The sequence below is a fragment of the Lampris incognitus genome, chromosome 15 (genome assembly GCF_029633865.1).
Source record: "Lampris incognitus isolate fLamInc1 chromosome 15, fLamInc1.hap2, whole genome shotgun sequence".
Classification (NCBI taxonomy): Eukaryota; Metazoa; Chordata; class Actinopteri; order Lampriformes; family Lampridae; genus Lampris; species Lampris incognitus.
In genome coordinates, this window is record NC_079225.1 from 24,860,368 (window position 1) to 24,875,720 (window position 15,353).

The 15,353-nt window shown below is 43.7% G+C and overlaps 1 protein-coding gene across 1 annotated transcript in view; it reads right to left on the reverse strand.

Moving 5' to 3' along the window:
• The window catches only part of LOC130124824 (cAMP-specific 3',5'-cyclic phosphodiesterase 7B-like), a 42,671-nt gene extending 27,730 nt beyond the window's left edge, over positions 1-14,941 (reverse strand). The window contains exon 1 of the mRNA XM_056294172.1: positions 14,338-14,941. Within this exon, the coding sequence (XP_056150147.1) occupies positions 14,338-14,653 (316 nt within the window). The 5' untranslated portion in view covers positions 14,654-14,941. The remainder of the gene's footprint in view (positions 1-14,337) is intronic.
• Positions 14,942-15,353: the final 412 nt, after the last annotated feature.

A 15,353-nucleotide genomic window follows, 5' to 3' on the forward strand; every position in this document is an offset into this window, starting at 1 on the left:
CAAAAAGAGGACTAATGGCACATATAACGAAAAGAAAGCTATCATTCTTTGGGCATACCTGTCGTCCAGGTAGAAGTAAATTAACGAAGACAGAGATTTTGGGAACTACGCCAGCAAAGCGCGAGAGGCCGACCAAAAAAGCAGTATCATGATGACTTTAAAGAATGGCTTAGTCTGAAAATATCGGAGGCAACAAGACCAGCTCAGGACAGAAAGAACTGGAGGACACTTGTTTGGCAAGTATGTCATCTTGATGGTGCTGGTAACCCTTGCTAACAAGGACGCTTTGAAGAAAAAGAAGAAGGAGAAGAAGAAGAACTTGCGTTGTTGTCTCCTGGCTAGATCCTTGCTTGTGTTGTATTAACTCTCAGGTGTGCGTCGCTTTGGATAAAAGCGTCTGCTAAATGAAATTGTAACATTGTAACACCCAGTCATGCACGGATAAAAGAACTGGAAAGCAGATAAAAATGAATGGGAATTGATGCAGTGCACACTCTCCATCCATCCATCCATCCATCCATCCATTAGGCTATCCAAACTGCTTATCCTGCTCTCAGGGTCACAGGGATGCTGGAGCCTATCCCAGCACTGCACAAAAGTCTGCAGGTGTTTATGGCACAGAAAGAGCTTTAGGGTTATTCATTATTTGGAAAAAGACAGTGAAACAATGCACTACTATTTGCAGTAAAGACTGCTCAAATCTATAAAAGCACACACAGAGGAACCGATATACGGGTCCATGATAAGTTTCATCCGCTGCTCCAACGCTTTGTCATTACAATAGGCTTTTATTCCAACACATCTCAGGGGTGATGAGCCGACATGTCAGAGGGAGTGTATTGTAAGTGGATCTGGAGAGCTGTCAAACTCTGTGGGTCTGCATAGATATGGGGTGTGTGTGTGTGGGGGGGGGGCACAGCTTACTCACAAGTGATGCTATCCATCTCGCTTTACAACTTCTTACGGCATTCTTGATGTGTATAACAAAAGCAGACATAGCTAACTTTCTGGTTTCCTAACAAACATTAAAATAAAAAAATCATCGTTTTCCATCTGGTTAGCCGAATTAAAAGTGTGTAGATGGGCGTTCGGGTGGCGTGGCGGTCTATTCCATTGCCTACCAATATGGGGATCGGCAGTTCGAATCCCTGTGTTACCTCCAGCTTGGTCAGGCGTGTCTGCGGGTGGGAAGCCGGATGTGGGTATGTGTCTGGGTCGCTGCACTAGCGCCTCCTCTAGTCGGTTGGGGCGCTTGTTCAGAGGAGAGGGGGAACTGTGGGGAATAGCGTGATCCTCCTACGCGCTACATCTCCATGGCGAAACTCATCACTGTCAGGTGAAAAGAAGCAGATGGTGACTCCACATGTATTGGAGGAGGCATGTGGTAGTTGGCAGCCCTCCCTAGATCGGCAGAGGGGGTGGAGCAGAGATAGGAACGGCTCGGGAAGAGTGGGGTAATTGGCTGGATACAATTGGGGAGAAAAGGAGGGGGGGTGTGTGTGTGGTTTGGTTGGTAATCTACAGGCCAAAGATTGTATAGGCAAGTTTTCAACTAGTTTATTTTTTGCTCTTCCCTATAATTGTACCTGTAATCCCAAACAGGTAAGGGAAATATACCCCCAAAACAGTGTAAACATTAAAACCACTGACGGGTGAAGTAAATAACATTGATTATCTCATTACATCCCACAGAAGAGCTAATGTAGCTCAAATTGCTGAAAAAGTTAATGCTGGATATGATAGACAGGTGTCAGAACACACAGAGCATCACAGCTTGCTGCATATGGGGCTCCGTAGCCACAGACCGGACAGAGTGCCCATGATGACCCCTGTTCACCACCGAAAGTGCCTACAATGGGCATGTGAGCATCAGAACTGGGCCATGGAGCAGTGGAAGAAGGTGGCCTGGTCTGATGAATCACGCTTTCTTTTACATCATGTGGATGGCCGGGTGCGTGTGCATCATTTACCTGGGGAAGAGATGGCACCAGGATGCACTGTAGGAAGACGACAAGCCAGTGAAGGGAGTGTGATGTTCTGGGCAATGTTCTGCTGGGAAACCTTGGGTCCAGCCATTCACGTGGATGCTACTTGGGCATATGCCACCAACCTAAACACTGTTGCAGACCAGGTACACCCCTTCATGGCAACAGTATTCCCTCATGACAGTTGTGTCTTACAACAGGGTAATGCGTCCTGACACACTGCGCACATTGTTCGGGAATGGTTTGATGTGCTGGAAAAACAAGGCACCACCTCACAACTTACAGGATTTAAAGGATCTGCTGCTAATGTCTTAGTGCCAGATAATAGTGGACACCTTCAGATGTCTTGAGGCCATGGCTCGATGGGTCAGAGCTGTTTTGGTGGCAAGAGGGAGACCTAACACAATATTAGGCAGGTGGTTTTAATGTTTTGGCTGATCGGTGTATATACAAACGTCAAACTAAAAACGTTTTGAGAAATTCCTTTCTTCTGTTTAAAGCCTAAGCCTGTAGGTGCCTTGTTGTCTCCCTGTCTCTGGCATTTCCTTTTTTTTTTCTCCAAAAATTAAGGCAAGGCAAATTTATTTGTATAGCACATTTCAGCAACAAGGCAATCAAAAATGCTTTACATAAAACATAAAAGGCATGAAGATAAACCGTAAAAGCAACATAAGGCAATAAAAAGAAATTTAAAAACATAAGAAGACAGAGTAAAAGTTACAGGGCACCAGCACGGGGATCGCCCGTTCGAATCCCTGTGTTACCTCTGGCTTGGTCGGGCGTCCCTACAAAGACAACTGGCCATGTCTGCGGGTGGGAAGCCGGATGTGGGTATGTGTCCTGGTCGCTGCACTAGCGCCTCCTCTGGTTGGTCGAGGTGCCTGTTCAGGGGGGAGGGGAATGGGGGGGGGAACAGCATGATCCTCCCAAACACTACGTCCCCCTGGCAAATCTCCTCACTGTCAGGTGAAAAGAAGCAGCTGGCGACTCCACATGTATCGGAGGAGGCATATGGTAATCTGCAGCCCTCCCCGGATGGGCAGAGGGGGTGGAGCAGAGACTAGGACGGCTCGGAGGAGTGGGGTAATTGGCTGGATACCATGGGGGGGGGGGGGGGGGGGTTACAGTGCAGCGTAAGATGATATCAAAAACTTCAAATTTGATTTAATAAAAGGCAATGACAAACAGGAAAGTCTTCAGCCTTTATTTAAAAGAACTGATATGCAGCAGACCTGCAGTTTTTTGGGAGTTTGTTTCAGATATGTAGTACATAAAAACTGAAAGCTGTCTCTCCATGTTTACTTTTGACTTTGGGGACAGAAAGCAGAACTGTCCCAGACGATCTGAGAGGTCTGGATGGCCCATAGTGTATCATTCAATTCTTAATAAACCAAGAGCAGAGTTTTAAAATCAATTCTTTGATGGACAGAAAGCCAGTGTAAAGACCTCAAACTGGAGTGATGTGATCCACTTTTTGGTCTTTGTAAGTACTCGAGCAGCAACGTACTGAATCAGCTGCAGCTGTTTCATTGAATTTTTAGAGAGACAGGTAAAGACGCTCGAGTTGACTGAAGATAAATGCATTGACAAGTTTTTCCAAATCCTGCTGAGACATAAATCCTTTAATTCTTGATACATTCTTCAGGTGATAGTAGACTGACTTTGAAATTATCTTTATGTGTCTAATGAAGTCCATGACTACACCAAGATTTCTGGCTTGGTTTGTGGTTTTTAATGTTCCAATTGTAGCTAAGCGCTGACTTTTAATTATTCTTCCTTGGCTCCAATGACAATTACTTTAGTTTTATCTTTGTTTAATTGAATATGTATTTTGAGTCTTCACATGAGACTAAAAGAGATGCTAAATAGGGCACCCCGGTGACTCACCTGGTAGAGTGCATACTTTTTAAGGCTGAGTCCTTACCGCAGTGGCCTGGGTTTGAATCTGGCACGGGCCCTTTGCTGTATGTCATCTCCTCTCTCTCCCTTGCCTTTCCTGTCTGTCTCTACTATCACTATCTAATAAAGGGGGAAAATGCCAAAAAATATAATCTTAAAAAAAGATGCTAAATTGGATGTTTTTGTAGTTTTGTATTTCTGTATTAAAATCGAAGCTCATCCATTGATCTGGTTTAGCTAATTTATATTTCTAAAATACAGGGATTAGGTCTGTAAAGCATGGCAATGCAGAAATGGCAATGTACTTTGATAGTGTAGGTCATCAGATTTATCATGTAGTTTATCAAATTGAGACTGTCTCCTTCCACCGCTGTGTCAAGTGCAAGTTTATAGTGTAGCTCATTAGATTGATACTGTAGCTTATCAGATTGAGACTGTCTCCTTTCCCCACTGTGTCATTCACCAGTTCTCTTGCACACCAAAAGCTAACCACAGCAATTTAATTACTATATCTACTTCTGGCAGTGACAATGTGTATCACAAATCATCTCACCAAATCACAACTGTATCTCTCCTTCGACAAGTATAGAGCCCTCCCAATTCTTCTATTGTAACCTTTAGACATCTTGCCCCAATTAAAATTACTTCATCCACTGCTAGCCCCATTCAAAGGCTTATCCCAGCAAACCCTATTTTGCCTATCAGAGAACTGTCAACTCGTTACACTCCATTTCCATCAGTCAAATCGGTGGAGTGGGTGGATTCAAAGGTCTGGACCCAGGCAAAACCCTAGTAGTACACAACCCCTGAAAATTGGCTTTATCTAGACACAAGTCGAGAACTACAGAAAATGTTTAATTTTATTTTGTTATTTTAGCATGTTCGAAATAAAATCAATCTGAATCTGAATCTGAATATTGGCTTTATCTATCAGATCACTGTCTAGCAAAGTGATGCTGGTAAATGACTTGATCTTGGAGCATAGTTTTGATATGCTTGGCTTATGTGTAACTTGGCTGAAACCAAATGTCTTCAATAATGCTTTACATTACAGCCCGCAACATTATAGCCTGCAACATACAGTATAATTACTCCAGAGCTATGATGTAACATCTTTTGTACTAATAGTGTACCAGTATTGTATTGATAATACAATATTGCAGGTGTACTGATGAATGTTATCAGTGCATATGTCCTGCAAGTTGGGTGTGAGATGGAAGAGAAAGAAGAATTTTGGAGTGAGTTGGATACAGTGTACCCAGGGAGGAGAGAGTGGTGATTGGAGTGGGCTTCAATTGGCATATTGGTGAAGGGAACGGAGGTGACGAGGAGGTGATGGGTAAGTATGGTATCAAGGAGAGGAATGTGGAAGGAGAGATGGTGGCAGATTTTGCGAAAAGGATATAAATGGCTGTGGCGAATACATACTTCAAGAAGAGGGAGGAACACAGGGTGATGTATAAGAGTGGAGCAAGGGGCACACAGGTGGACTATATTTTATGCAGGAGGTGCAATCTGAAAGAGATTGGAGACTGCAAGGTGGTGACGGGGAGAACATAGCTAGGCACCATCACATGGTGGTTTGTAGGATGACTTTGGAGATAAAGAAGAGGAAGAAAGCAAAGACAGAGCAAAGGATCAAATGGTAGAAGTTGAAGAAGGACGATTGTTGCGTGGAGTTCAGGAAGGAGTTAAGACAGACACTGGGTGGTAGTGAAGAGTTGCCAGATGGCTGAGCAACTACTGAAGAAGTGGTGAGGGAGACAGCTAGGAAGGTACTTGGTGTGTCATCTGGACAGGGGAAGGAAGACAATGAGACTTGGTGGTAGAATGAGGAAGTACAGGAAAGTATACGGAGGGAGAGGTTGGCAAAGAAACTGTTAATTGGCTAACATCTCTCTGTGGTGCTTTGATCTTGGCTTCCAGTCTTCTCTTCCATGGAGGGTACTGTTGGCGACCTGTGTTCTTAATCTTGTACCCAAGCATCTCCAGATTATGGATGCAGTGGCTTATACAAGTTCATTGGTCTCTGTTATGGAGGCAAGTCGAGATATTGTGTAAGGTTGTGTTCACATCTGCAAGCAGGCTTTGTGATTGTACTTTGTCACGGAGTCGTGGAAGCTGAGCCTGGGAATTGACTGTCTTTAGTCTGGTCATGATTCTCATTTGAACCTCAGTAACTTCAGCTGTCATGGCTGGTAGGATTGTTTCAGTTGGTTGGAGTCTGTCTTCATGTATCTGTCTACTGGGCAGCCATTCAGGGTGCTGAATGCTGAATTGCATAGTCATCCTGTTGGAGCCTCTCCATCTCAAGTTGTGACAGTAGCTTCCTTATATTGATGTTCGAACATTGAGCCAGTAGCTGCTTCTGAGTCAGTCTGGAAATAGGTCTCCTACTGGTCCACAGTTTCCATATACACTTCATATAGCCCCTCCTTGGGTCTGCTCTTATAGTCAGAGGTGCACATAACTGGTGCGCAGGTGTGCATGCATGATCAAAATAAATTATGCACAGCAGATAATACGAAAAGAGGCGCTTTTGCGTAGCAACATTTTTGGAACACAATTACTTACTGAAACAACAGGATTTTCTCCATATATCACTGGTAAGAAAGTCATTATGACAAATGTGTCAATTTTAATAATTAGTTGTTAATAGTGCAACTTTTAGCCTTTGTTCTTGATTAAGTGGGTGTGATTTCTTTCCAAGTTAGCAAGGATAACTGTTAAACCTTGAGCTCCAAGCAAATAGTTAGCTCACATTACAACTAGCTTAACATTATGTTTTTTCTCTGGTTTTAGGATTTTTGTCCATTCATCAAAATGTCCAAGAAGCAAGCTATTACTTTGGAGTTGCACCACCTCCAAAGAAATGCCAGATTGAGCATGTACATAAAAAACACGTATTCATGGAAAAGTGGCTGCAGGAAGTAGCCTGGCTCCAAACAGATGATGACCACACAGAGATGTGGTGCAAAATATGCCATGAAAATCCCAGTCTCGAAGATAAAAGCAGCGCCTTATATATAGGAACAAAAAAATTGAGTCATCCAGCTTTTGAAAAGCACGAGAAGAGTAAAGAGCACATGAATATAGTGCAAACTATAGATAACAGGTGCAGCCAGGATCAGAAATCCACTCGCCCTCTTTACACGTGGCAGAACAAACTGCGTCAAGTACTGTGTAATATTTTTCTGTTGGCCTTTCACAAAGCAAAATGTGTGTGCCCAATGCGTTCATATGAGGAGGATATTACACTTTTCAAGAGGATTGGAGTTAATGTTGGGAATGCATATCATTCACGAGAAAGGGGGACCCGCATCATGTAGAGCATTGCACAGACAATCAGCTTAGAATTGAGGGAAAAATTGAAGGCAGCTGAATTTTGGGGCGTGCTCTTTGCTGGATCAGAAGACAACACAAGTGAAGCAGGAAATTGTGTACATTGTGTCTGTGTCTAGCTATGGGGAGTTTACCTTGGATTTCCTTGGATTAATTAATTTGGGTGTGAACCCAGCGGCACAGGACATAGTGAACAGGCTGGAGTAACTCTTCCATACTTGTGGTTTAGGGGATCAGTGGAAGACGAAGTTGGTCTCGGTGTGTACAGACGGAGCAGCAGTCAACGTTGGTGTTTACAATGGGGTCGTTCCCAAATTGCGTCAGATGGTGGCGATCGGGGATTCCCCTGTGCATATTCTGCGTACTGCCCACACACTCGAGAACTGCACAAAGTCAGCTGATCGATCGCATGGTACCATACTGTGAGACATTTAATCGCTCCTTTGTCAAGTTGCTGAGCTTTTATTTACGGAGAGGGGGATGCAAAAAGAACAGAACAAATAAAGAAGATATGTGATGAGAATGGCATTGCCTTTGTGAAACTAGGAGAGTTTCACAACATCAGATGCTCCGCATAGAGGCATGAGACTATGTTGAAAATATGGAGGCTATTTCCTGCCATTCAAATTCAAGTGGCTACAAGTGATGACAGTGACCTAAAACATATCTGCACAGAGCGTTTTCAGTGTTTCCTAGCCAACATGCTTGACACTGGAAACATTTTACAGTTTACCTCCCTCAGGTTCCAGCAAGATAAATTGATTGTTGGTGAATGCAAAGATGAGCTCATGATAGCTGCTGGACAGCTGACGCTATTGCTTGACAGTGAAGGCAAGTACAGGAAAGAGACTGTTTCAAATGCTGATGCTGACAGGGACAAGGCTAATGTATTGAGAGGTCTAATTCATGAGTTTGAAAGCAGATATGGATCCTTTAAGTCATGTGATCAATTTTTAATTTGTGATCCTTCAACTTGGCCTCAAGAAACACAAGACCTCCACAGTTTTGGCAACACAACGATTACTAACATCCTCCAGAAATATGAGGCCAGCTTGTCTGTTGACAGAGACTCCACTGTAAGAGAATGGAGGCATTTAAAGCAAGCCAGAAAAATGTTTGACAGCCTCCTCTGTGTATGACTTGGTCAACACAGTGAAGATAAGTAATCCAGATAGTTACTCCAACATTCATAAAGTCCTTCTGTTGTCCCTTACACTGCCCTTGAGCAGTGCTGCATGTGAGAGGGTATTTTCACATCTCGATATAATAAAAAGCAAGTACAGATTCCGCCTATCAGAATCTCACCTCTCGTTCCTGATGCACATCCACTTGTCTAAGATGACAACAGAGACTTTTGACCCAAAGCCAGCTGCTGACTTATGGATACAAACAGCTAATCACAGACTCAACCAGGGAGAAAGAAGTAGGCCTACAACTTCATCTGCCATGTTTGAAAGAGAGGAAGACAGTGAGGAGAGCAGTCAGGAGAGTATTGATGACTCAGCTTGTAGGATAACCGTGCTGTGTAAAGACTGAGTACCAAGCATCATCTCCAGGTGCTCCCTTGAGAACCAGATCAAAAAAGTTATGTGCACCCCTGCTTAGAGCCGCATTCAATCAATTCCAGGTTCTCACTCTTTTTCCATGGATGTCTTGTTCCAGTAGCCCATTTCTAATAAGGTTTCCCTGGTGCCCCAACACCTGATGTGGACCTTGTTAACCCGGACAATGCCCAAGCCAGTATGACTCTATTAGCGTTACTCTCATTCATATCAGAGGCAGTTGACTTGTATAGAATTAGGAGCCTCAGCCACAGACTGTTACTGGTTGGGACAAGGAAAAGCCAGCATTCTTATCTACTGAGCTATCTATCTATTTATATCTATCTATATCTATCTACACACACACACACACACACACACACACACACATATCTATATATATATCTATATATATCTATATATATATCAATACAGATGCAGGAAAAGTATTAATACATAGCAGTACAGGCCTTTTTCATGCATCGTACACTCATCGGCTGCTATATATATATATAAAGTGCCATCCTGCTGTTGCTTTTGGTAATGTTGGAGGTTTATAGGCCCCCTAATTCAGTTAGTTTTATCTCTGAGTTTTCTGACCTTTTATCTATTGTCATGCCAAAATATGACAGGGTGCTTATCCTTGGCGATTTTACATGTTTATTTTTCATATGTCTTTCCCATTCCCTCACCTCACATTTTTTGGATCTTATAGACTCTTAACCTCATTCAATCTGTTAAAGGGGCCACACATTCCAAGGGCCACATCTTAGACCTTGTACTCTCATCTGGTTTCAGTCTTGAATTTCTTAATCTGGTGGATATGCCTGTATAAAAGCTGTTATTTTGTGAGTCCCACTACAGCTCGCTATTCCTAGTCACTATCCTAAAACAAGAAGCTCTCGCATTCTCAAAGCTGGCTCTGTAGTTAAATTCTGTGACGCTTTAGCGGTAAAAGATGTAACCTGTGCTTGGCAGAAAGTATTTTATTATTTGCAGACCTGATATGTCCACCTTGAAAAGTAGAAATGAACTGGCCACCAACTGTAGACACCGGAAAAAAATATCTCCTTTGTAATTACAAGTAAAATGTCTATTACCCCCCCCCCCATTAGATAACACACGTGACATTTATTAGATGTTGTATTTTTTTATATTCTAAATGCCTGCCCTTCCAACTGTGCCCCAACACCACCCCACGATATGATTTACATAAATTACCCCATTTGACATTACCTTGTTATATTCTAAATGTACACTATTTCAGCAGTGCCCTGGTCATTTATATGCTTTTTCAAAACAAGCCCCAGCCCCTTACCCCATTGGTTGTAATGTTTTCTACCCCACCATTGGTTGCTGTCCATTGTAACTACCTACCCCATTGGTTGTAATAGTTCAAATATTTTCTCCTCTAATTGGTTGCTGTCCACCGACATTAGGGGCGTGACGCGGGGCAACATATAGCGTTTTCTTTGTTGAATCACATTAGCAGCTGATGAGTGCGTGACGCACGAAACAAGCTTGTACTGCTATGTATTTTTCCTACAACTAAACTTAGCACAAAAAGTAAGGAAATGTGTGTTTGGTAGATTATCACTTTGTTGTAACAATGCTTCTTGGCAATACATCTTATATCAGGCACCTGATTGTCAGCACCTGGGGTACCAGAAGCTCAAAACAAGAGTCAATAGCAACAGCAAAATAAGCTGTTTGGCATTGCATTGGCAGAGAAGATTTGGCAAATTTTTCATGGGCGCAACCCACATACTCAGCTCTGCTGCTCATCCCACAAATGTATGTTCCTTACAAATGTGGCACCATTTAAAAGGGAAATAAACAGGCTTTCCAACGATATACGATTTATTGCCAAGAAGCACTGTTACAACAAAGAAATAATATACCAAACACAAATTTCCTTACTTTTTGTGCTAAGTATATATTGATATTCCGCTCCTCATTAGTTGAGCACTCTTATCAACACCATTGACTGTTTCCACAAAAAACCGCTATATATATATAAATAGAGAGAGAGAGCGAGAGAGAGAGAGAGAGAGAGAGAGAGAGAGAGAGAGAGAGCGAGAGAGAGAGCGAGAGCGAGAGCGAGAGCGAGAGAGGAGGTTTATGGATGTGGTGAGAAAGGACATGCAGGTGCCTGGTGTGACAGAGGAAGATGCAGAGGACAGAAAGAAGACGATACGGGAATAGATGATCTGAAGTGGTGACCCATAATGGGAGGGGAGCTGCTGAAAGTAGCAGCAGTTTTATATATATATATATATATATATATATATATATATATATATATATATATATATATATGTATATGTATATATATGTATGTATGTATATGTATATGTATATATATATATATGTATGTATGTATGTATGTATGTATGTATATGTGTATGTATATATACGTATGTATAATGTTCTCTAAGAGTATGCTGGTTGCCTCTCCAGCAAACTATGTGAACCAAATGAATGTCAAGTTATTGTGCTCGCCAAACAGTCGTTCTGATTTTAATACCAATACGAACAAGCACAAAGTCTTAACTTTGCAAAAATGTCTCCACTGTCGCATGTAGATAATGATATCCAAAATGTTTAGAAATACCCAATCCCTCTGTTCGGCACTGTTACCAATCACAAAGACGTCATTTGCGTTCAATTCCATTACAAACTAACATTCACAATGGAGCATTTCTTGAATTTTCACTTTTTTGGCTGGACCGGACCAGCGGGCCAGCACTACAAATGTGAATGTTTGTGACTGATCATGTTTGGAGTGACTGAGCAACAAATTTATATGATTGGGCCACTGGATCGGGTAACCAACAACGTCAGGTGAAGACCCCACTGAGGAACAGACTGAAAGATGTCCACCGAGACACCGAGATAGGCTCCAGCATCCCCGCGACCCTGAGAGCAGGATAAGCGGTCTGGAATGGAATGGTCATCTGAGCGCTGACTCCGAGAGGCATGAGCGAGGGTGCACAGAAGAGCACCCCAAATAACAATCACTCTGACAAAACACTCACTGGTGAATTCACAAAAGGATTGCGCCGCTTTTACGGCCACCAAAGCAGCACCAATAACTCAAAAACAAACTGTGTAATTCTCAAAGCACCAGCAAAGGCTGAAATGCATCCCTAACTGCGCTGCCAAGCAATTAGCGTCTCGGTGCTCAAGCGGTATTTGCATGTTTTAAACATGTTTTAAATGCATACATTTGGCGCAAAACTGGCACCTTTCTATGCAAATGAGCCTCATTGCAAAAACCAACAGACCCAATTGGCCGTGTCTGCGGGTGGAAAGCCGGATATGGGCATGTGTCCTGGTCGCTGCACTAGCGCCTCCTCTGGCCGGACAGGGCGCCTATTCGGGGCTGAGAGGGAACTGGAGGTAGCATGATCCTCCCACGCGCTACGTCTCTCTAGTGAAATTCCTCACTGTCAGGTGAAAAGAAGCGGCAGGCGACCCCACATGTATCGGAGGAGGCATGCGGTAGTCTGCATCCCTCCCCAGATCGGCAGAGGGGGTGGAGCAGAGATCAGGATGGTTCAGAAGAGTGGGGTAATTGGTGAAGTACAACTGGGGAGAAAAAAAAGAGGGGGAATAAAAAAAAAAGTACAAATCACAAACACTAGTGCTAATAGTCACACAGAGTGAAAATTATTAGCGTCTTCAGAGTTGCAGGTAACTGATGCCCGGACATTCCAGTGATCATAGCAGCAGTGATTGTTGTCAGGCAAAGGCATCTTCATGCCAGGTGTGCTCGTGAGCCGATATTTCAAAAGAGAATATCAATTTCTGACTTTACGTTTGTGAACCCGACCTTGAGACGGGACAGATAGCGGTTGCAAGTGATGCAATTTATGGTGCTATCAGCAGCAGTGGTCCATTCTCTGTGAATTCAAACTGTCAATACACAGTGGGTCAGAAAAACGAAACACCCACAGAAAGAAACAGATGAAAGAGGAGCGGGAGTTAACATAATTAGAATAGATATATTTACAAATGAACTAAGTTTTCTTTCAAATCAAACATCCCAAGCTATGAGTGGAAAGTATTGTTCTTGCAACTGCATTTATAACCTTTTTTTTTTACTCAAATGTAGCTTAACCATGTCATGTGATATTGCTACTTTAGTACACTTAAACTACAAATTTTACTGGGACCACTACAGATGAACATTTAATATCCAGGAATTCACATTATAGACACTACCACTGACTATCCCTGTAACCAATTGGCCACAATTTCGAACACTGGCCGTACACGGTCCATCCATATACAAGGTTTTGACCTTGTCTTGTAATCTCAAAGCTTTTTGAAGTTCTCAAAGTCAAGACTACATATCAGGTCAACTTTGCCCCATATTTGCCCCACAAAGAGTGTGCAGTTCCACTCCTCAGGCCTATATCATTATATAAAGAAAAGTGAGCGAGAGTTGAAGAGACACAGGAGGCAAAGCTTTGACCGGATTTGATTGTAGGTCAGTTGGGGGATTTGTACATGTGGATCTAGGGTGGGGCCATGACATTTAGACTGTTTCTGTGCACATCTATGCCCTACTAGCAGTAACAATTATTTTTCTCAGAAATGTTACTTTCGTCATCAGTGCTGCAAGCCAGACAGACAGACGGTCAACAGCGTCATACGAGTAGTCAGTGTCACTGGCACAGTTGCCGGTAAGCAGATGGTAACACAGCTTTATTTAGTGGACATGCTAGCTTTATAGCCCAAATCCCTCATTTCACTGTACTCAGCCTGGCTGCCTGACCTGCTCTTAACTCCTTTAGCTGGCCCACGTCATTCACTCACACGCACACACAAGCGCATGCATGCACACATACCCGTCAAAAATAATTTAACATACATTCGGGCAAAGACACATAAACACACGTGTGTATGTGTCAAAAATGTAAACACATGCCAGATTCAGATTGACACAGCGGCACACACATCCACAAACTACTGAATGAAGAGTATGCAAACAAGTGCACACACACACGCCCACACACACACATACACACACACACACACACACACACACACACACCACATACACACACACACACACACACACACACACACACACACACAAAAAGGACAAAGACCCTTGGGCTGACAACCCCCCCATCATAAATTTGATATGTCCAAAACTAAGGGACCAACAGCATTCATTTAATAGAGACAAAGGATAACGCTGATTATAAAGGATGCACAAGCAGATTCACTTGTCAGTAAGGATATCCACACTCCTCACACATTCCTCACACACTGACATTCAGTAGGATCATACTCTATTGATCCTCCCATGGGGGAATTCATATGCATCCCATTAATTCAATGCAGGGTTAAAGCCTCTTCCTCTCATGTTTCATCTCCCTGGGATGCTCCTGTTATGAAGCGTAAGTCATCCACTACACAAGAACATGGACAACTAACACACCTGAAATGCGCCGTCCGTAAAACATTCAACATAACAGTCCGTCTCAGGGGTCCTGCTGTACATGCATTCTATTTCTGTATTTTTCAAATATATTTCTGTAACGACTGTGTGTTACCTGCCAACTGTGTGCTCCTGTCCTCCGTGTCGCGCTCCGCCTCCTCCACCTCTGCCCTCCCTCCCTCCACCCAGGTGCTGGCCTGTGCCCTCTTGGGAACTGGTGGACCTTGCCGACGCGCCCTCCAGGCTGCCCTGAGCTGCCGTATGAGGGCCGGGAGCTCTAGGGGCAGAGACAGGCCCCCGCAGGTCACTGGGGAGGCCCCCAGGGGCCCCCAAATTGGTGATGGGGGGTCTTCATCTGGGTGCACTCCAACCCCAACGCCGGGCTCCTGCAGCCCCAGATCTTGCCCCCAAAGGCCCTCAAGGACAGGCATCCTTGCTCCCCACTGAGAGCTGGAGGGATGACAGTGAGGTAGTGTAGGACAGAGAGAGAGAGAGAGATAGAGTTGGATAGAAATAGAGGAGGGGTTGGATGCCAGTAGGATGCCAGTAGGATAGTGCTAACGGGGATCGGGACAAAATGATGAGGAAAATGTAGGGATGGGGGCAAAGAAAGTAGTGGGGATGAAAGGCTGAGAGATAAAGCAAAGACAGAGCGACAACAGCAGGAAGCGAAGGTAGAAGAGAGTTAAAGAACAGTAGAGAAATCAAGAGAAATGAAAAAAGAAAGAGTACACAACTGGATGTGAAGAGGAATGAAGGAAAACAGAGGAGAGAATCCAGCCCACGTCCCTCTCTTCTGATCTGCTACTGATGCTCTGCTCCCCTCCTACTGCCGCATTCTCTCTCTCCCGCTACTCCTTCACTCCTGCCAATGTTGTTGTGGAGTCTAAGCCCCTCCTCTCCCCTCTGCTTAGCTCTGTTCTTTCCCCTCTTTCTCTCCCTCTCTCTCTCACTCACTCACTTTCCCTGCCAACCCCCCCCCCCTCACTTTGGCAAGCGGACAGAAATGAGATGGAGAAAAGTACAAGGGATGGAAGGAGGCTGTGCCATGGGAGAGAGGAGGAGAGCGAGAGCGAGACATTGATAGATCGGCATGTAAATGAAAGAGCGCTCCGTTCATGGTTATGTTCT